The following is a 15402-nucleotide window of genomic DNA, read 5'->3' on the forward strand; positions in this document are numbered from 1 at the left end:
CCTCCTCGGATGCTGGGGCTACAGCACTTGAAACACCAGCTCTTTGATTTTTATGTGTTTTTTTTACCCAAACAGCCTGGAAACAAGGGGCCCTGTTTGTTGACATAACATGCAGATTCTGCTTCCACCACTCAGCTCTTCTGCCACACGCAGGAAAACCGAAATGACTGGCCCTAGAGCACCTGGAAGGCAAGTCAGCATAAAAAAAAAAAGACATAAACCTGAAGAGAGGAGGGAAAGCTTCCCATGATCCCTCGCTTGCAAGAAGAAAACACCAATCCATGCTTCTCTCAGACCCCGGGAGTAGCCCCAGTGACTCATCACACGGATGACACTTTTGTCTGGGAGCTGGCAAGGGCTCCAGCAGGAGCTGGCATTGCACTCCTCTCTTCACCTAGGGTACCCCAGGGCTGCCACATACAGGGGCTTACCAAGCTTCCTCTCCTCTGGCTACCCTCCCATTCCACTGTGCCAGTGCAACAGAGATCCAGACCTGAAAGCCCAGCACAGCTCCACTGACACACATCTCACCTAACACGTCATGGGCAAGGGATGCTGTTGAGACAAAACTGAGACAGAACAGATCTACTGGGGGAAAACATGGATTTAATCGAATGAATGGAGGAGCTCCCAAAGTCCACACTGGAGCCCCACCTCTGAGGCTCTCTGACACTCTCCATTCCAGGGTCAGTCCTTCCTTTCTGCCCACCAGAAGCCTGGGGATGCTCAGGAACACTGGTGATTGATCTGCCCCTTCAAAGCCCTCTCCAGGGAGAGAATTAAGGTGCATTGCTAACTCCACACAGACCATCTCCATGGCAGCCTCTTCCTCAGCCCTTGGAATCTTCCAGAGAAGTGAGCTCAGCCCAGAAATCCCTCTCTTCTCAGCAAGCAATGAATCCTTGTGTTGTCCAACAGGTGGTAAATGCTGTATAGAAACCATCCTGGGGGAAGGGAGGGAGAGCCACACCGGTCCTAGCAATGAGATTCGAGCTCTGTCAGCGTCAGGAGGCCAGACCTGGTGGCAGGAAGGGGCTGTCCCATGCCCGGCCTGGAAGACAAGTCCTCAAGTGGGCAGGTGAGTTGGCGGAACCTCTGGAAGGCAAAGACAGGCACTAAACACAGCTGCAAGGGCAAAAGGGCATCTGGGCCCTCCACTTCCAGCCATGGGTTTCACTGAGCCAGCCAGGCAGGGCTGCAGGTCTGATCCCTGTCCGCTCAAGATGTCCAAAACAAGGACAGTCAGCGCTTCAGAACCTGAGGGGGTAAACTCACCTTCCAACCACTTGCCCCAAGACAAGCACTGAGCACGTGAGGGACAGCTCTGTCCTCCATTTGCTCCAGGCCAGAGCTACAAAGCAGTCCAAAGAAAGGCTGGTGACCGAGTACCTCCAGGTCAGCCCTCGATCAGCACAGACTGCAAAGGGTGAGCCTGTGCACACAGTTTTGGCTTTAATTGGGACAGCAAGTGCGTAGGGGGCTACTCTCATACCACATTATGCTGCGTGGCCCTTGCCATGCCCCTGCAAGCTGTGTCAACTCCTCCCTGTCTGTGATGGACACAGGGGTCAGAGGCCCATTGCTGTCACAACACATTCTTGAACACTTGCATGAGGCAGAGAATGGGTGGGATCCTGGGGGTTCAGGACTGTTTGTGAAATCTCTCCCTGAAACCATGAGCCATGGCAGGGATGGGATGCCCATCTGAAGCAAGGTCTGGTTTTCCAGATCCCTACCCTCTCAGTGAGATCTAGTGCAGCCAGCAATGGATCACAGTAGCTCTGGAAGCAGGGCAGATCCGGGGCACTGAGACTGTGACGGGAACTCCAAACCCCCAGTGATCCCATCCACTCTGTCCCTATGGCCTCAGCCATAGACTGGTGAACTCAGCTGATCACAATGTTCAGGGCATCTGGAGCTTTCTCAGAGCAAGTCCTCAAGCCTCAGTTAAGGACAACATGGAGATCATCTTTATCCTCTCCATCTAATGACCTTTTTCCTATTAGTACTTGCAAAGAGACAGAAGCAATAAAAAAAGGGCACCAAGAGGCAACAGCCAGCTTGGAGCAGCCCTCCAGCAACACAGAACATAAAAACTAAGTCTGTTATAGCAACAGACTCATTCAATAGATTTATTCACTGCTAATTAACCAGCAAGACACAAATGATCCCCCTGCAAGGCTGGACTTCAACAAGGAAGCACAGCCTGTGCCCTGGTCCCAGAGCATAGTCCAGAGCCCTGGTCCCTTACCTCTCTGAGGGAGCCTTTGATGGTGGAGAGTTTGTAGATGATCCAGAGAGGGATGCACACCATGGAGGAGAGGGCCAGCAGCCAGCCCAGGGTGTCACCCCACCATGGGTACACGTACTTCTTGTTGTAAGTCAGCGGGGTGTATTTGATCAAAGAAAACAAGAAGGTTGCCTGGCAAGGTGAAAGAGTAAAAGAAAAAAAAAAAAAGAAAATCAATACCATGAGCAAAGAGAGGTCTTCCTGGTGAGTACACACCTGCACAGTGTTGTGGTAACAAAGAGCAACTCAGGACAGCAACAGACAAGCTTTGCTGGGACAGCCCCCACGGGCAGCACCAGTCATGGCATCAAGAAGCTCATCTCACCAGCAAACACTTCTATCACAGCTGATTCAGACCCCTCTGCCCCTTGTTCAGCGCCACACCTGGCCCCCAAAGCTCCAAGCACATAGGACAAGAGGCTCCCCTAGTACAGGCCACATAACCCCCTATACATATGCACATCCCTCTGCATATATGCGGGTGTCTGTTTCTCAGAGGCACCCAGCTCTGCCCATCTTCTTCCCCAGAGCTCCTGTTCCCGTGGGCCCTCACCATGCAGACAGCTGGGGTGATGAAAAGCCAGCAGTACTTTATGATGGGCCATGGCCGGTAGCCGATCATATCCTCAACGTTGTCGTAGAAACGCTCAGCACCTGCGGAAAAGGGGAAGGACGGGATACCTCACTGCTACCAGGGAAGTCGGGCAGTGAGGTCTGCAAGAGCAGGGTCCTGCTGCACCACTGGTGGGGTGCTCCCCAGAAGATGAGGCAGTAGCCTCAGCATCGCAAACAGTCCTCTTGGGGAGCCCGTCAGGAGTGTGGCCAGGTTCAGTCTTTGTCCTGGGCTAACTTCCTCTCTCCCCAGAACAGTCCAGTGGGTCAGCAGGGCCAGCCCATCATCATCTCCAAGGCTAGGACCTGAACCCGGGCTTCACCCATCCCTTGTGAACGTCAAGGGTGAGAGAGGGCTCTCAAAAGTGTTTGAGGGTCTCAAAGCCCTCTATATGCAGGTTGGGAAAAGACTTTTCAGACAGTTCCAAATCTCCAATGAAGGAAGGCCTCAAAACAGGAGCAAATAGGAACATGCAGGGGATGTCTGCTGAGCAGATGCCCCAGGGTGTTCCTGTGAGAAAGCCCCCCTCAGGTTTAGTCCAGGGGCACCAAAGCAAGGGTTTAGATGTCTGCCTTGCACTGCAAAGCAATTGCCAAGTTGAGTGAGCTACAGACCAGCACTTTGAGATGAACCAGGCAAGAGCCTGAGAGACCAGAGCTAGGGATCCCCCCCTGGTTCATACTCACCATAGACCCAGGCAATGCAGAGAGTCTCGAAGATGGCCACAAAGAGCAGACACATGCCACTGGCAGCATAGTAATCAAAGAGCTGGAAGACATACATCCCACCCTGGGAAGGGCCAAGTGGGCAGCAAAGTGAAACAGGGAGGGAGAGAGGGAAGAGAAATCAGGCAAAGAGCAAGAGCCAGAGCAGAAAACAAACTCAGCATCTTCCCCAGAGTTGGAGGCACCTTCCTCTCTCTGGGGCAGGGTTTTAGCCAGCAGCAAAGGGCACATCCCTTGTGCTTGAGGCCTGATGGGGACATGCAGCCACCCTGCTCTCAGGAGTCTCTACAGCCCTTCATTTCAGGGCAGGGCAACAGACTCTGCAACAGAGATTGTGGGGATATTTTAGGAGAAGACAAAACCAAAGCAACTCTTGTATCTAGAAGTGAGGATGGAAACCCCCTCAAGATAAACAATCCATCTGATTTACTTTGGACTCTTAATTTGCAGAGGGAAGTAACTGTGTGTGCAGCCTGGCTGTTTCACTGCTCAGGTCTGCAAGGCTGCCTCCAAAACAGGAGGTGAGTAAGGCCAGGCATGATGTTGCTGGTGTAACATCAGAAGCAGCTTTTTCAAAATTATGCCCAAATGAAGACAGAAAGTGCAAAGAGCATCAGGGCAGCATCAATACACACACATATACTGATAGGCACAGTTAAAGGTTTTAAACCAGAACAGTTTGACTCCAAGGCAATTAATCACAAGGGTAATACAGAGGATATCAGTATAACAGATAAGGGGCATACTCAGGCCCACCGAGTTTGCTCACATCAAGTGTTCATGTAGCTCCATTCAGAACAAAGGCACTCCCCTTACCATGCAACAGGCTAGAGCTGTAAAACGTTTGGCTTGTGTAAAGATAAGTCTATAGCCAAAACATGGGCTGCTCAGAGCTCCAGCTATCAGCTTTGGCAGGAGAAGTGTCAGGACTGTGACTGGCACAAGGGGTGAGGGCTGGAAGGGAAAATGCGAATGGCATGGGCAGGGCAGGGCAGGGCAGGGCAGGGCAGGGCAGGGCAGGGCAGCCTTCCTCAGGCTGTGCAGCAGGGTGGGACTCCCCAGCAAGCTCTTGGCCCCAGCACAGACCCCACGACCACCAGCACCCACTCTGCCCCATCACGCACCATGCAGGTGGCCTGAACCCAAAATACCTCTGTGAGCATCAACAATCCAACCAAATAGGAGATGATGGAGACCAGCAGGATAAGGATCTCCCGGCGGTTCTTCTTGCGGAAGATGCTGGGGTACATGTCCACAAGAGCTGTGACCAGGCTCTCCACGCAGACAAACTGCAAAGGACGGAGATCCCATCTCTGTCAGCCCATCCTTACCAGCCTCCCAGCCCCAGTGGATTCCCCTTGCACAAGCTGAAGCCTGTCCTGGACAGACAGCGGCTTTTGTCTGGCAGGGAATCGCTCTACACCTGCACCTTTACCTGGCTGTCCAGTCCCAGCAAAACAACCATCAGGAAGAAGAAGCACGCCCAGAGTGGGGAGAAGGGCAGCATGACCACAGCCCGAGGGTAGGCGATGAATGCCAGGCCAGGCCCTGCAGGGAGAAGGGCTTTCATTTCAGAGCGGGCAGTGGCAGGGCAGCGGCACGACACAGCTGGGGCAGACCTGCCTGAGCAACCACCCAGCCAAGGCACAGCTTGTGGCCACGCAGCCTCTCACTCCAGTTATACCTGCACTGTCCATGGAGCTCAGACTCGTGGAGGGGTGGAGGAAAAGCAGGAAGGGAAGGAAGGGGACTGGCTGCATCACCGTCGCAAGGTCTGGGAGCCAGGGGAAGTCTCTGAGCCCAGGAAGCACAGCACGAGCCTGGGCGTAGGCCATGCAGTCACCTCACCACCCTCCCCACAAGGGACAGCAGTTGCCTAACCCCAACCCTTGCCCTTAGAGGCAGCTTAGATTAACCTCAAACCACAGCTGTTGTATCTCACTGTTTCATGAGTGTGCATTTGTTTCTCCTTGGCTTTTGGAGGCAGAGAGCAAAGCTGCCCACCAGGATGGGAACCTGCAGCTGCAGCAAGGAGGGTGCCCTGCGGGCATGTCCCTGTCACTGGGGGCTCAAGGGACAGCACCCCCACAGCCCCATCCCACCACAGTCCTCACTCACCTGACTCCGCCACCTCGGCGATGGGCACACCCTGCTCCTCTGCCATGAAGCCCAGGATGGAGAAGATGGCAAAGCCAGCCACAAAGCTGGTGCCACTGTTGAGGAAGCAGAGGGCCACGCAGTCCCTGGGAGAAGGGGCAGAGCATCAGCCAGGTGGGGGCCCAGGTATGACCTACACCCCATGGATCCCCCAGCGCAGCACCCGCTCCTCTGCCCCAGCCACTGTGCCCACAGCAGGGCATCTCTCCCAGCACATTCACAGCTCAGCTCAGCACCAGGAGCGGCAGGAAGATGCCCCAGGGTGGACAACACAGTAGGATTTCCCCAGGGGAAAGTCTTACCCAAGGAGAGCAGATGCATTCCCCACCTAAGGTCCTTGCTCATGAGATTGTCTGAATCTGAGTGCCAGGGTTTTGCCTTTTTTTTTTCGTTCCTCACTCTCTTCCCTGGTCCCTCCTGTAGCAGAGTTTATTTTTGACTGAGAAGGGGACATGTTTTTTTTCCTTAATAGCTTTCTCAGACCAGTTACAATCCTCTTGGTTCTCAGCACTACTAGGTATCTCCTGGTCTTTGCATTATGAGAAAAAGATAAACAGAGCCATCCAATTTATTTTCTGTGATCTATTCCCTTTTGTCTCTGTTTCATCTCATTCTCATCCATCTACTCTTTAAACTAAACATCTCTTATCTATCCAATTCCTTTTCACGCTCCAGTCTCCCCAGTCCTCTTGTGACTGCAACCCTGGGGACAACAATAACATTTGCAGCATCATTCTGAGATATTCTGAACCAAACTGAACGTGCTCTTCCTGGCATTTCATGGCCTGCTCTGACTTTATTAAATGCTGCTCTGCAAATCTAGTGTGATTTTCTGTATCAGTCTTTAGGCATCTAGCATTTTTGGGGTTCCCTTCCCCTCCTTCAACTTTGACTAGATCTATTCTTGATCTGCAACCTTTTCTAGAGAGAAAGTACAATTCATCCAGAGCTTCTACATGATACAAATTCAGGTTATTCCTTCCAAAGTGCAGGTCTTTGCACTGTCAAGGACTGCACAGCACCTAACACCATTGCTCTGCCTTTGCATTTGATTTATAAGGCAAGAGAGATTGAAAGAGGCTAACGAATCTCCAGCTGGAAAGAAGGGTCACACTCCACCAAGCCCAGCTAACCCAATTGGAAACCATGCCAGAACCTTGTATCTCCAGTTGCTATATACTGCCTGGTCTCCACTTAAATGATATTCTCAGTCATTTTATACAAATTCCCACTTGTTTCAAGTAGTTCCTGTCCTTTCCTGGTGTTTCTTTCTCTTTCCCCTGGATGTGTGCATGATGGGTCAAGCCCTCCTTGGAAAGGCATGGACTGGAAAGTGGTTTTCCAGTCATCCAGCAGGTGGGAAGAGGTGTCAAGGCAGAGAGGAACATGCAGAAAATGGCCAGAGAAGAGAGTTCTCTGCAGATTTGCACTTGAAAAAGTGAGGAGCCAGGAAACACTGAAGAATTTCCTAGCTGTCCCAGGAAACAAGAAATGGTTTATGCTGTTTGGTACTTTCTTGAACCACTGCCATTTGAACAATGGTTCTTCCTGCCCACATTCTTTCCTGTTCCAGGTCACTGAAGGTTACCCTGGGTCTGGCATAACAGAGTAGGGCACTATGCTGCTGTCCCTCTACCCTTTTATAGCCTGGTTCTGTCTGTCTGCCTATCCAAAGCAAGTCTGGAGAGCAAAGGACTGATTTGTTGAAGCTGGGTTCATGCCTGGAAACAGGTATGTTCTAAAACTAAGAACAATTTTCCTAGAAAAGCCAAATAACGTAAAGGGTCTGTGTGCAAACAGACTTGCCTTCCCTTTGTCCAGCATCTCCCAGCTGCAGTTACTGAAGCCCTTTACAACCTTGCTGCTGAGCAGCCTCTGTCATCATGTCCATGCTACACATTGCACTGGAGGTACAAAGGGCTAATGTCCAAGGACATGTAGCAGGCCAGAGACAGATCCATTATCTCCTCTTTTCCTACAGCTTTTTCTCTCAAAACTGAATCTGTGATGGGGGACATGGAAAGAAAGAGGAGTCCCAGCCCACCTGCTGTTGGAGAGGCACCCCTGAACCAGGAATCAACTTCTCCTAGGGTGAAGAGAGAGAAAGATGCCAAGCAAGGATCACGTAGCCAGTGGTCGGCCTGGACCTCCCATGGCAACAACCACAATTTTGAATTTAAAAGATGGGGAGAGAACCCAGTGTCAGGAGCAACAGAATCAGCAGAGAAACAGTGAGAGGAGAGGTGTGCAGGTCTACCTAGAGGTGTCCTCTTTCCTCTTGCACTACCCTTTTACCCCTGGGGATGTAGCTCCAAGTGCTGAATACACAGCAAATGAGCTTATTTTCACCTGACCACTTCAGCCTGGCAGCCTAATTCTATTTGGCAACCTGCTTTCATGCAGTCCAGCATGCAAAAAAACCAGAAGTCATCTCTGCAGGTTTATATGTAGACCACAGGCAGCACGTAGGAACCAAGAGCACTGACAACTGTGCAAGTCACTGGGTCCAAGTGAACCATGGAGGGATAAATCACAAGGTGAAAGAACTCTAGTCTACAGCCAGTTAAGATCTCACAGCTCTTCTTCCCCTGCTGCTACTTGTGCATCCATGTAGTGGAGGAGGTTGTTCTGTGGGCTGGGATCACAAAGCTAGCAAAGAGGGTCTAACTTTGCTGGGTGTGGAAGAGCAGATTTGTCATCCACAGCACGGACAGAAAAGTCCCTTGGATAGAAAGAACAGAGAGCTGGATTTGGGGCAAAATCACCCAGAAAGAGTTTTCCTACACCTTGAGTAGGAACAGAAATCACAACACTTCAGAAGGCCAGTAGCCTCCAGCAGTTCACCAGCCTCTGCACACTGATGTTCAGGGAGGGGAAGGCTCTAGGCAGCAGAGCCGTGCTCCAGTTACCTGTAGCAGTTGTTATGGTATTTGTTATAGCTGCCCAGAGCCGTCAGGCATCCCAGACAAATTGCATACGAAAAGAAGATTTGAGTGCCTGCATCCATCCAGACCTGCAAGGGAGATGCAAACAGAGGTGAGAAGACAAGGCCAGCGCAGACACCGCACAGATGTGAAGAGGCAGAGCCTGGAGGCTGCTGTAAGCAGCAGAAAGGCCAAGGATTGGGACGTCAGCAGTACCCAGCACTTAGACAAGCCTTCTCTAGAGGCAGGTTGTGTGCCAGGAATTATGGTGCTCAGTGAGACACCCAGGGGGCCTAAGAGTGCCGAAGGGAAGGAGTGCATCAGGAGCCTTGTCAACCCACATCCCGTGTAGCTCTTCACCACCTCTTTCTTTCTCTGAAAAATCTGCAGAACCCTGTAACCGTGGAGAGCCTTCCAGCAGGGAGAGACTGGATAAACACTTTCCATGAGAGCTGAGGGAGCCCTCTGCTACCAGAAAAGGGGAACTTGATTTGGGTAAGCCTGGTCTCCCACTGGGTAGCATGGATACAGCTTCTGGTGGTGGCCCTTTTTCTCCAAGACCTAATGGAAAGGCTCCGGTACTTAAAAGCAAATTAACTGGGGAGGAGAGGAGTACTAGAAATAAACAGAATTGTTTGCAAAAGATAGCTCCTAAAAGAATATGCAAACCCTCTGTTATTCCCATGAAGCGCTCTGCTCTCACTGTCAATAACACGTCCCAGTGCTCCAAGGCTGACATTTGTCAATGCCAAATTTGATCTGAAAGCCTAGCTGTGTGCAGTCACCAATGCAACCACTGTCACTGCCTTCTGCAGAGAACAGCAAAAGCAGGAAGCAACAGTGAGGAATGAAGGAATGACAAAGAATATTTAATAAACCTCTGTTTTCTAAGATCTTTTTTCCCAAGGGGTTTATACAACAGAGATGACAATCATTCAACTGCTGCTGAAGGGTAGCCCCATTCTTTAGACAAAAGATAATCTAGTCAGGAAAGAAAAGCAGAAGAAAAGTATTACTGGGTCAACTTTATGAGAAAAGTCTCCATTTGGCTGTATTCTCCTCTCCCAGCAATGCCATTGAACCCTCAGACAAATGCCAGCCTTGCCCCAGGACCCCTCTGAGAAGAACGGGTGTTAATGGAAAGCATCACATTGGTTTTGGTGACTTCAAATCACACTTGTACCTGTCAGCCAAGGCCTCGTGTCCTGAGGCAATGGTCAGCTTGGCAGCACCTGCCCAGCCACCCCTGTTTCTCAGGCCACCCTTACCAAATGCACAGTTCTGACTTTCCTCTTCCATACTGGCCAAAGTGCAATCATGTGGCAAGAGGTTTTGTTTCACATTTACCTCCTGCCCTTCCTGGGCTGATAGACCTTATGAAGGCATGCTAGGATACCATTAGCTGTCGTTTTTCTGGAGGATATTCCAGGTTTAGCTCCAGGCACAGACACGCAGAACAAATCCTCTCACTTCCCACTGATGCAAAGCCCAGCAGGGCTGTCCGTAGGGCGAGAAAGAGAGGAACTGCTAGGGCTGGATTTGGGGAAACTGCTCTTCCTGACTGTCCTGCAAGCAACTTGTCTAACGTTTGACCCCACATCCTCCACTTGAGTCCATGGAAACCCTGGGCTTTGGGTTTCAGATCAAACAGGGAGTGAGGTCAAATCCTTGATTTGTAGAATGGGAAGGCATAGGTGACGAGGTGGGACTGGAACAGCTAGGTCGAGGCACTGGGAAGTTGAAAAAGTAATTGACTTCAGTGTATTTTACTCTTTTTGGGGGAGATGAGTAGGAAGATGTGTTTAGAGAGCAGAGTATTAGTTAATTTTTTCATTTCAAAAATACTAGAAAAAGACCAAAGCCCTTTAAAAAACTGATTCCTAAAACATCACTGTGCTTGTGGGCAGTAAGGGCACAGCTTTCACTCTGCAGCTACCTTTTAGGCACAGCAAGGCACTGAGGTGAGCTGGACCAGTTGACACTTTTACATCAGTAATTTAAACATCTTTGCACAGATTGGGGTGAAATGTTTTGTTCGGTTTGCTTTTTATTTTGCTCGTTATTGCTAGAACAATTTTGTTTTTCATCAAAATCCAGCTCAAAAGACACCCTCTCATGGGGTTTGTAGCCCTGGTAGTTTAATTTGTCAAGATAACAAGACTTTTGTCATTAAACTGCCTACCCTACACTTGTCGTAACATTAGACCCAGTTGACAAGTTTCATCCAGATTTAAGAGTTGTTAGAAACCTCAAGAATATCAACTACCTATAAATTTCACAACGGTTAAGGAACAGGAAAAAGATAGGAACTCAGGGTCCCCACTGAGCAGAAAGCTACAGGGAGGAAGAGTCAACCAGTGTTAAATATCAGATAAATCACACAAATGAGAGACATGAGAAATATCCCTGGGGCAGGAAAAGAACTGCTGCTTTACCATCCGTGGTAGAAGCCAGATATCAAGACACCAAGCTTCATTAGCCCTGTGGCTTATGAAGTGGCTCATTTTTAAAATCCGGTGATAACCTCGACTGTGTAGCAGAGACCAGCCCCGGGTCTGTGGGCTCCCCACTTTCCTGCATGCTCTGCCCAACACCACATCCATGGGATGCACACTGGGCTGTGTGGGAGTCCAGCCCCAAAGGGATATCTTTAGGGAATACAGGACCTGCCTTAGCATATGCTCCCATTGGAAGCAAGGCAGCCTGTGGCTGAAACTGTAAATAAAGCTTGAGTTTCAGAGCTTATGATCCTACTCAGTCAGCGTGACTGTGAGCACCAACTCAGGCTGTGTGCACATTATTTCATGTTTTAGAAGGTTACTACAGCTCTTGGGCCAAACACCAAGACACATTTACAATCTTCCCAGCCTCTTGGCAGTTCCCAAATTGCACGGGGGTCGATGGGATGCAACAAGACATGCCATGGGTGCTCCTGACCCACTAGTGATGGAGTTGAGCAGCAGCAGCAGCAATTCCCAGGACTGTAGGATCAGTGGGGTCAGAAGAGGGTCCAGCCTCCTCAAGCCTCTCACCAAAAGCAGTGCTGCCTATCCAGCCCCATGGGCTCACGGGGGCTACACAGACCACTCACTTCAGCAAACAGCAACCCAAATCTCTCCTCCCCAACCGCAGGTTGAGTCTCTGCTCAATTCTCTCCCTGCAGTCACTCAGAGAAATGTTTTTTTCAGCTGTTCCCAGACCTCTCTGACTAAAGGGGCTCACTGGGGTCAGACAGGGCTCTCTTTCCACTGCAGATAAAAACATCCTGCTGTTGTCTGGCCGCTGCTCCCAAAGAGACTGGTAAAGTTTATCCTGTTCACATTTCACTGGCACATTGGCGGCATGGGCATTTTGATTTGATTGTTGTCTGCAGTTTTCTAAGCCATCCAGTTTATTTAATTCATAATTCAATTTCTTTGAACATGTTGTTCAGTTTGTAATAACCTCCTGCTCTCAGCTTTTAGCCAAAACCTTTACACCTGAGCTGCAGTTATCCAAGATGGTTACGGCCATTCCTTCGTCCCTTAATTTTCTCAGCAATATTTGCTTTATTACTTGTACTGAAATTTAATAGCCCCCTGTACTGAAAGAGATCCTTCCTTAGGAAGATCTCAAAGCATTTACAACAGTAAAGACCATTTTTGAGCAAATGTTACTGAACCCCAGTGTATGCCATACATCAAATACAGGTGCCATGCTGAGAAGCATCCCATAAGCAGGCAGAGATGATACAGCAGAGGGTGGGTACACACTGTGTGGAGGGTCACACTCGGTGTGATGCAGAGCAGAGAGCAAAAAACACCCAGGTCTTGAGCTACAGTTCAGCCAGCATTTCTTTTGCTCACAACATCACGGCTCACAAGCCAGCCTGTGGTGCTGTCACTACCCACCAGCCACCCACTGCACCACACAAACACATCACTCGAGCCCAGCCTTAAACGGGGAGATGGCGATTCCTAAGGTTTTGCTGAAAGACTCCCAGAGCACCATTTCCAGATGATTGCCTTTCCCCCTTCACTCAGGACTGGCCCACAGGCACCAGCCCCAAAGCACAGCCCACACCCCACAGTACTGCAGCAGCACAGAGCTGTGCAGCCCTGGGGCCCTGCTACACAGGCCAGGCTTTCCCTCATTCCCATTTATCCCAGGAGAGAGGAGGCAAGGAAGAAGTCACTGCCATTTCTGTAAAGTGTTCCTGATCCTTCTGTCCAGCCAACATCCAGCCAAGCATCATGTTCTCAGTCCCAAGCCCCAGCTCTGCTTAGAAAATACATCCTTGGACATCCTTGGGAATGGGGGACAGGGGCTTTGCTTCCTGCTTAATCTCCCTGTGTCAGCACTCAAGGCCCCCATAATCCCCATCGGAGACCACTGACCTCATGTCACTCCCACACCTCAGGGGAACTGCAAACCCAGAGGGATCCTTTACAGCCAGCAGAGCCCTTCCACCACTGGGATTTCTTTAAACACCACAAGAAAACAAATAGGTTTCTGGTTCATCCCCAAAAACGCAGCTGCCTGCCCCAGGGAGGTGCAAAGGGGCAAGGAGTGCTCCGAGGGATGCTCCTTGCTGCCTGGGAAGCCAGGCATTACAGTCCTCCCTGCCCTGCTGCTTGTGGGCAGACAGACAGACAGCTTTATTCCTTCCTGCTATGTCAGCACTGAGATCAGACTCAGCAGGGCTGCACGGCCGTGGCCAGACAGCCACCCGGGTCCCATGCTGGCAGAGCTGGGAAGAGGCATGGGAGGAGGAGGAGGAAGCCCTGCAAGGTAAATACAGCTGTGGTTCTCCCCACGTGGATGCATTGCTCCAGCAAGGCGGAGAAGAGAATTCCAGCACTGAGCCCCTTTGACATCGCCATGGGAGCTACAAGCTCTTCCTCTCTGCTGCCATATACCTGCCCTCTGTCCCCCAGGAAGAGTGTGAGCAGTGCCTGGTCTTGCAGACCCTCTGCCAGGGCATGAGGGCACACGGTGGGAGCAAGAACAGCGTGGCAGGGCAGCCCAGCTGGCGCACGTGTCCACGCACAGGAACAGCGGTTCGTCCTCCGGCACGAAAACAAACACTCCGGCCGCCAGGAAGGGGAGGCGGGGGGCCGGCAACAGCACAAACCCAGCACACAAACCAAGTCAAAGGCCTGCTGGGAAAACAATAAATAAGAGGAACAAATAATATTTAGCAGGCCCATGGTCACCCTCCCTGCTCGCTGGGAAGCAGCAGCTCTCGCTGGCCATGGAGCAGCATCAGGGAGGGCCTGAATTTGGAGAGGATCTGGGACTCTGACCCCTTCCCCAGCGTGGCTGCAGGGGCCCTTGGGTTAACTTGGCAGGTCACAGCCCTGCAAGATGCACACATCTCTCATCCTCCCTGTGGTGGCCTAAGAGGCTTATCCTCAGCACAGCCTCAGCAGTAAGAGCTGCTCCAGCCCAAACTATCAGCATTCTCCCTCTCCAGCCATGGGCAGAGTGGACAGACCCCCAAAAAACTGGGGGCATCTTCTTCTCTTGCCTCCCTTCCTGTCATACCTTTTGGGAAGCAAAACTCCCAGGGGAAAACTGCAGGGGCAAACGCTGCTCCAAAAAAGCAACCATCAGGGAAATGGGTGAAAGGAAACGAGAGGAATGTAGGGAAAGATATTTGAAAAGTGATACAGTCTTCTGCTGGCCCTTGGCACCTCTGGTGCTTTCCTGCCCTCGGGACTGGGATACAGCCTCCAAATTCAAGGGTCTTCAGCACATCTGGGGTGGCTGGAAAACAGCTTGTCACAGAAAGTTCTCTCTTTTTATATAAAGACTGGATAAAGTACAAGCACGCACAGCAAAGTGGAGGATTTTCTGGAAATTTCAAGAGGAAAACAAGAGTGGGAGGTTCGCTGCTTTTCCAGAGACAGATATGCTCAGGGGCTGCTGAGTTTAACTCCTCCGTTAAATCTAATGAAATTTAACTAAAATCACTTGAGATTTGGTATGAGTGAAAGGATACTATTACGTTTCTTCTCTTTAAAGCAAACCCAAACACCCAGCTGGCACTTTCTACATCAAGCCCATCAGTCCTCACTTTAAATCTGTCTATTTAAACAGTGCCTGGCAGTGGTATGAAAGCATCAACCAACAGAGAGCCTGCCAGCATCTGAGAAAAGTTCTTAAAATGACAATTTTCACACACTTAAACCTTATTCCTCTCTGAATTCCTCTCGTTTCAGCTTCTCACTAGTGGATTGCACTGTGCATCCTTCTGCTTAATCATATTCATAATTTTCCAGCATTTTCTACTGAAATAGACAATTGATAAAACTGATAATTGCAAAGGGTGGAGCGAACAAAAGTAGAAATGGTAGACGACCCCATGACTCTCTTTTGGTTAAAACACAACCCGTTCTATGAAATAAGAAGGAACCTTCTGGAGCACAGAAAATGCAATCAAGGTGGGGGAGAAAACTTTGGACTTAGTTTTGGCTGACATGCTAATATATAATATTAACTATCATACATGTAAAAAACTAACTGTGGGGTTGTTTTTCTGGATTTTTTGTCTGTTTGTTTGTTTGGAGGCACACAGTTCAAAACTGATGATCTCTTTGGTGGTTTTGCTGGTATCTGCTTGTATTTGAGAGCAGAACTGGACTGCATTATTCAAAACTTTTATTTGGCAGTTTCTCTGGATAGTCTGATCTACTTGTCAAATGCAATTCA

General features: G+C 50.2%; 1 protein-coding gene across 3 annotated transcripts in view; it reads right to left on the minus strand.

Moving 5' to 3' along the window:
- Window positions 1–586: 586 nt before the first annotated feature.
- Window positions 587–15402, minus strand: part of LOC126645140 (sodium- and chloride-dependent GABA transporter 2) — a 37343-nt gene continuing 22527 nt past the window's right edge. For all 3 annotated transcript variants that reach the window (XM_050325202.1, XM_050325203.1, XM_050325201.1), the window contains 8 exons: window positions 8695–8798; window positions 5747–5871; window positions 5064–5176; window positions 4780–4917; window positions 3590–3692; window positions 2844–2944; window positions 2252–2422; window positions 587–1095 (listed from right to left, as the gene is read on the minus strand). In XM_050325202.1, the coding sequence (XP_050181159.1) occupies window positions 976–1095; window positions 2252–2422; window positions 2844–2944; window positions 3590–3692; window positions 4780–4917; window positions 5064–5176; window positions 5747–5871; window positions 8695–8798 (975 nt within the window). In that variant the 3' untranslated portion in view covers window positions 587–975. The remainder of the gene's footprint in view (window positions 1096–2251; window positions 2423–2843; window positions 2945–3589; window positions 3693–4779; window positions 4918–5063; window positions 5177–5746; window positions 5872–8694; window positions 8799–15402) is intronic.

The sequence above is a fragment of the Myiozetetes cayanensis genome, unplaced genomic scaffold (assembly GCF_022539395.1).
Source record: "Myiozetetes cayanensis isolate MyiCay16 unplaced genomic scaffold, myiCay2020 scf3, whole genome shotgun sequence".
NCBI classification, from domain to species: Eukaryota; Metazoa; Chordata; class Aves; order Passeriformes; family Tyrannidae; genus Myiozetetes; species Myiozetetes cayanensis.